The sequence below is a fragment of the Olea europaea genome, chromosome 12, assembly GCF_002742605.1.
Source record: "Olea europaea var. sylvestris chromosome 12, O_europaea_v1, whole genome shotgun sequence".
Classification (NCBI taxonomy): Eukaryota; Viridiplantae; Streptophyta; class Magnoliopsida; order Lamiales; family Oleaceae; genus Olea; species Olea europaea.
In genome coordinates, this window is record NC_036248.1 from 22,009,142 (window position 1) to 22,014,545 (window position 5,404).

At 32.5% G+C, this 5,404-nt stretch overlaps 1 protein-coding gene across 1 annotated transcript; it reads right to left on the reverse strand.

Moving 5' to 3' along the window:
* Positions 1-586: 586 nt before the first annotated feature.
* Positions 587-1,679, reverse strand: LOC111407036 (ethylene-responsive transcription factor ERF025). Its single transcript, XM_023036374.1, has one exon. It carries the CDS (start codon positions 1,504-1,506, stop codon positions 895-897), a length of 612 nt encoding a protein of 203 aa, XP_022892142.1. The 5' UTR covers positions 1,507-1,679; the 3' UTR covers positions 587-894.
* Between the last annotated feature and the right edge of the window lie 3,725 nt (positions 1,680-5,404).

Consider the following 5,404-nt stretch of genomic DNA (forward strand, 5'->3'; position numbering starts at 1 on the left):
GAAAAAGAAATAAGCAACCCTAAATAATAATCTATGTATCCATTTGGATTTTCTACAATGCATTATCTTATAAATTCATAGAATTATTAACTTAACACGTTAGTCCCAAATCAGGATCAATAGAAATATTATTTAATTAAAGATATCAATCGTTCGTTTGCTCCACCTTTTCTCGAGTATTTGTATAACTTATGTGAAGGGGCATTTTCTGCTTTTGTTCTTCCACATGAAGGGTGAAATGAGAATCCACGATGAAGTGAATAATTTGAACGTTTTTACTTTTTATCAAATATAGTTGAATAAATGATAGGAGCTAAATAAAATATATAATATAAGGGTTCAGACTCTAGGGTTTGGACTACTTAAATTTTTATATTTTAATAATGATATTGTAATCTTAATATGATTTTAGAGTCCATTGTGTTTGATGTAAGTCTGTTCGTTTGAAACTCAAAACTAACATGAAGGGTTTTATGATAGATGTGCTCAAAAGTTACTACTTTTAAGTAATTTTTACTTCTAAATGTGTTTGAATAAGTTGTTTATTTCTTAATTTTAAGTAAAAAAATCACTTGTAACTGCAGTTTTTAAGGCCAAACAAGTACGTACTGATCAGCTCATTAATACAAATACAGGCTCATTAAATTAACCCTAGCAACCCCCTTTCCGACCCACGACAACCCATGCCCAACAGGACCATGCCCAACAAGAGGCTTTAAAACCCCACAGAAAATAATAATGAAAAATCAGCTCCAACACATACAATGAAGCTGAAGAAAAGTGAGAAAAAAGTAAAAGGGTCCAAACCAACATGGAGGAATTGGTCGAATCACACGGCTTTACTATTATCCCAATTATACAATCGATCATGCAATTCTTTTACTGATTATATGTTCAATGATAACTCCAAAGGTTATCGTTTTCTGAATTTTCCGGCGAATCATCGTCTCCAGTTGGTTTCATCCAAGGTGGGCTCACAAGCATGCCCTCTGCCATGTCCACCAGCAAATTCGGCATGTTCAAAAGTTCCTCCTCGTCGACAAAGTCTTGCATAACTTCATTTTCAGACTGGGTTTGTGGCGGTACCGCCTGGTCCCCACCCTCTTCCTGCGGCGGTGCCATGGCTGATGCAGCACTAGCAGCTGCAGCTCGAATATCGGCAGGGGATTGAGAAGTAGGCAGTGGATATGTGGAAACTAAATTCGGAAAGTTCACGGCGGTGTCGGGCCCTTTCAAAGCCAAAGAAGCGACATCATATGCTGCGGCAGCCATTTCTGGGGTGGGGTACGTCCCAAGCCATATACGTGTAGTTTTACGCGGTTCTCGAATTTCTGACACCCATTTTCCGCTCCTCAATCTGATTCCCCTGTAGACTGGGTGTCGTCTGGACGGAGAGTCGGTGGTGGTGGGTGACGGGAAGGGTTGTTCACTATTTTCATGTGGGCTAGGTATAATTAAAGGGTTTGGTGGTTGTTCCTGGTGACGTACATTGGGACGATTGGCCATGCAACAAGAATCAGGTTTCTTAATTTGGATTTGTGAGAATTGGTCAAGTTTTTTGGGCCTTTTATTGGAACGAATTCAGTAGTGAAAGCGTGGGGAATTCGCGGACCCCTTGTATTTAGTGGGCCTAACGTTAACACTAATTGAGTTGTTTTAAGGTTTATTTGAGGCTATAATTTGTCACGAGCTACAAATTAGCTGTTACTACCTATGTAGATTGCCTCATCTCTCTTTAGTTTCCTTTAGATTTCCTATATCCAAATCAAGCTTAGTTTTTGTTTTATGTATAAGATCTACTTAATTGTTTTTGAGCTAACTTTTTTTACTTTACAAAATAAGCATAAATTCAGAAATTTTATAATAGTTATTACCTTTCGAAGTGTTATTGTATCAATGAACAAGTAAGAGACAATCCAGCGATTTAAAACATCTAAATAGTCAGAGAATAGAAAACGAAGAGAATTCTCGTCAAAACGTTTTGTACAGCGTATATGTTTTGTCTATATATTTGTACTTACATTGCATATGATATGTTTAGAACATTAAACTATAAATAATTGAACAAGGAAACTAGTTAATCTAGGTTTAATCTAGGTATAATATTTCTTCTTTAATAGTTTTGACCAACGAATTTCATGTTTACTCTAACATATTAAACTATGTTATATAAACACTGTCACTTAAAGAATGTTGAATGTTGACCTTAAAAAGTAGAAAATGTTTTTTAATGTCAGCATTGGAGTTATCTGTCACAAATTTTTACAGGATTTTGTCCCATTTTAAGTTTTTCTATGTGTTTTGGCATGAGCTTTTTGTTCAAAGGAAGAAACAAGAATTTTCCAGAGGATTTCCAGCCCAAAAAGTGCACTTCAATTGGAGAATGCTGAAATTCTCAAGAAGGACGACCCTTATTTTTGCTCTAATCCAAGTCGATTGTTTTAGAGAGTGGAGAATTGGATCGTTGAGATTTTTCTTCCTCTAGGTTTTTAACTCTTTCATTTTCAATTCATTTTTTTGTTGTGTCAATGGCCCTTTTTATAGACAATATTTAAAGATTTTTTAGTCATTTTTATGAGTTGACAAAGTCATCATCATTCTATAAGCATTTTTAAGTCCTACTTCTCATATTTTGTCGAGTTTCGTACTTTCGTGACATTAATCATGCAATTTGTTACGTACACGAGTTAGCATGGAAAATTTGACTGATTTAACTTTGTTAGAATGCATGTCAAAGTGGCATCTATGTTCGAGGTAGAGTTGAGGCCTTTATTTTTGCTATTTGGACGAGGTTTCTAAAATTGTCTTTTATCCAAGTATTGAGGTTGCGGCAACTTGCTAAACAGTTCTTCAATAGATGAGGCATTTTATCCTTCGGCCGAACCTAGCGATCTTGATACAAATATTAGTAGAAACGCTGGCATGTGATGTTGCCCTTTTGAGGCTAATGTAATTACTCATGAGTAATAATTATTTCAGTACATAACATTAGTCTCCCAAGTTCGAGTTTTATATTCACGTGGAATGAAGGAGTTTAATCTTTTTGCTCATGTTGGTGCTGAAATTCTGACTACTATTCATATCACGACATTGCTTCGCCTATTTCTTGTAATATAATATGCGAATGTCGAAGCAAAATAAATGCTTTCACTAATATCGGTGCATTTGTATTAGAAAGAGCCAAAAGCTGATAATTGGTATTCTTCTAGCTCATAAAAATTTCGAATCGTTATGCATAGAAGAAATCCAACAGAAATCCAATACATGTATATAATGATGGCTTTTTTTTTTTTTATCAAATATGTTAATCCTAAGACTTTGGCAAAAAATTCAACCCCGGATATTCTTTAAATTCGAGGCCATATATAATGTTTAGTCCCAAGAACTTCGACATCAAATATTCTTTCAATCCTTTGCTTATTTTTAAGGGGATGCTCTTCTAATCCCAAGATAATTTTACCCGTATAGGTTCAAGAAACAAGTTCAAGATGTGTTCTTAGCTTATCTCTCATGTATTTTTTTTTTCCAAGAAATCTCCTGGATAAGTTTTTGTATAAGTTAATGGTGTAAGTCCATGATGGATTGTTAATCCTTTCTATCGAGACTTTACATAAATATCCTGATGCAGGTTAACCGAAAAAAGCCTATGACCTTAAATACCGTGTTTGGGTCTTCAAATATAATAGTAATCTTCGGCGAGTTAATGAATAGAGATAGAGATAGAGATAGAACACCAACTCTCCTAATGAGTCTTCTAACATAATAAAATTCTCATAATACTCGATGAATCATTGGAGTGAGAACCAGATGGGACCTCAATTCCCTCATTGGGTCTTCAAATATAACATAATACCAACAATCCTCTATGAGTTAAACGGAGTGAGATCGAGATGCAGTCTCAACTCTTTCAATGATTATTCGCATACCTCACTTATTTTACCTTTTTCTATTTTTCACGTTTCAGTAAATTACACTTTTTGCATATTTTATGCGTGTATCTTGATTTCGGTGAGTTGAAATTATATCCAATATTTTATACCATTGAGTCGCGATTTTATTGTATTGTGTACACGTATTTCTAGTTAAAAATGATTATGATTATACACTACGCATAAAAAAATTGATCTCAATTCCTAACCTACTAATTTTTTTGAGTGTCAAGGCTTTCACCCGTAAAAATAATATAACTCGACTAGAAGAAGAAAATGAAAAAGTCCCATTGCTCTAAATTAATTAATTAATTTTTTTTTTTCAATATTGCTACATGAAGACTTTATTAATCCTGAACAGAGACAAAATTCACAATCAATTGTCGGCTAGCCCCATACTTTAACAAAGTTTGTTGTCGTTCCAATGGGGGAAAACCATTAGACAGTTAATCGTAATTACACTTCTCTATTCAAGTTTAATCATGTGGTTTCGGAAAAAAGTAGAGTGAGAAAAAAGAGATTATTTAGGATTCCAACTTAATTTATTAAAAACAATTATTTATACTGTGATTATCATCATGACTTCGAAAATTAAGATCTAGTGATTCCTTTTTTCAAATTTTTAAACAAAAATGAGTATACTTTTATCCATGTTGTGGGTCAAACATATAATAAATAAAAAAATAAATCACCTTTTTGTTTGATTATGGGGTGAATTTTCGAGCACGAATGATTTACTCTTTACAATATAAAATTGTTGTTTGAAAACGTGTCGATATCTGATATATTTCTATACTGTTCTAAAGAAAATAGCACGAGTTTTAAAACATTAAATTGTTCAATAATGCAGAGTATGCATGATTGGAATGTAATTAAAATCTGGAATTCTAAAGCAACTGAAATTGTTTGGTACAATTTAAAATTCAATTAAAATCAATTTTTTGATTGTTATTTCACTATTTCAGCTATCATTTTTGAATTCTTTTCTCACAGGCAAGACCACTTTATCTTTAACGGTCAAAAAATCAATTAACAAAATTTATTCTTATAAATTTTAATATATTAAAATATAGCAGTTGATATATCTAATCTAAAGACTTCAAGAGTTAAGTCTATTCAATAATTGCTAATGAAAACTATGCCAGTTTTATATGGAAAAAAAAAAATTTAACTTGTAAATACCTAATTTTCAAGGTTTGGGAAAAATTTTAGAAGTTAGGCCCTAAATTATGGTATGCTCTCAATTTTTTTTAATTGTAAAAATTTTGTGGAACTATATCATAAAAGTTAATAATAAAACTGTAAACATAATTTCATATTACAAGCATTGTATTATAATCTTCGAAAAATATCGAAAATGTTCCAAATGATCATTTAGACATTTCAACACATTTCATCAAAATGATGCAACTTGCATAACATCTTATTTAATCCTTGTTTAATGGTCATTATTGGTAAAATAAAAAAATAAAAAA

Excerpts from the sequence above, each read along its gene's own strand:
- LOC111407036 (XM_023036374.1), bottom strand. The coding sequence starts at position 1,506 with ATGGCCAATCGTCCCAATGTACGTCACCAGGAACAACCACCAAACCCT.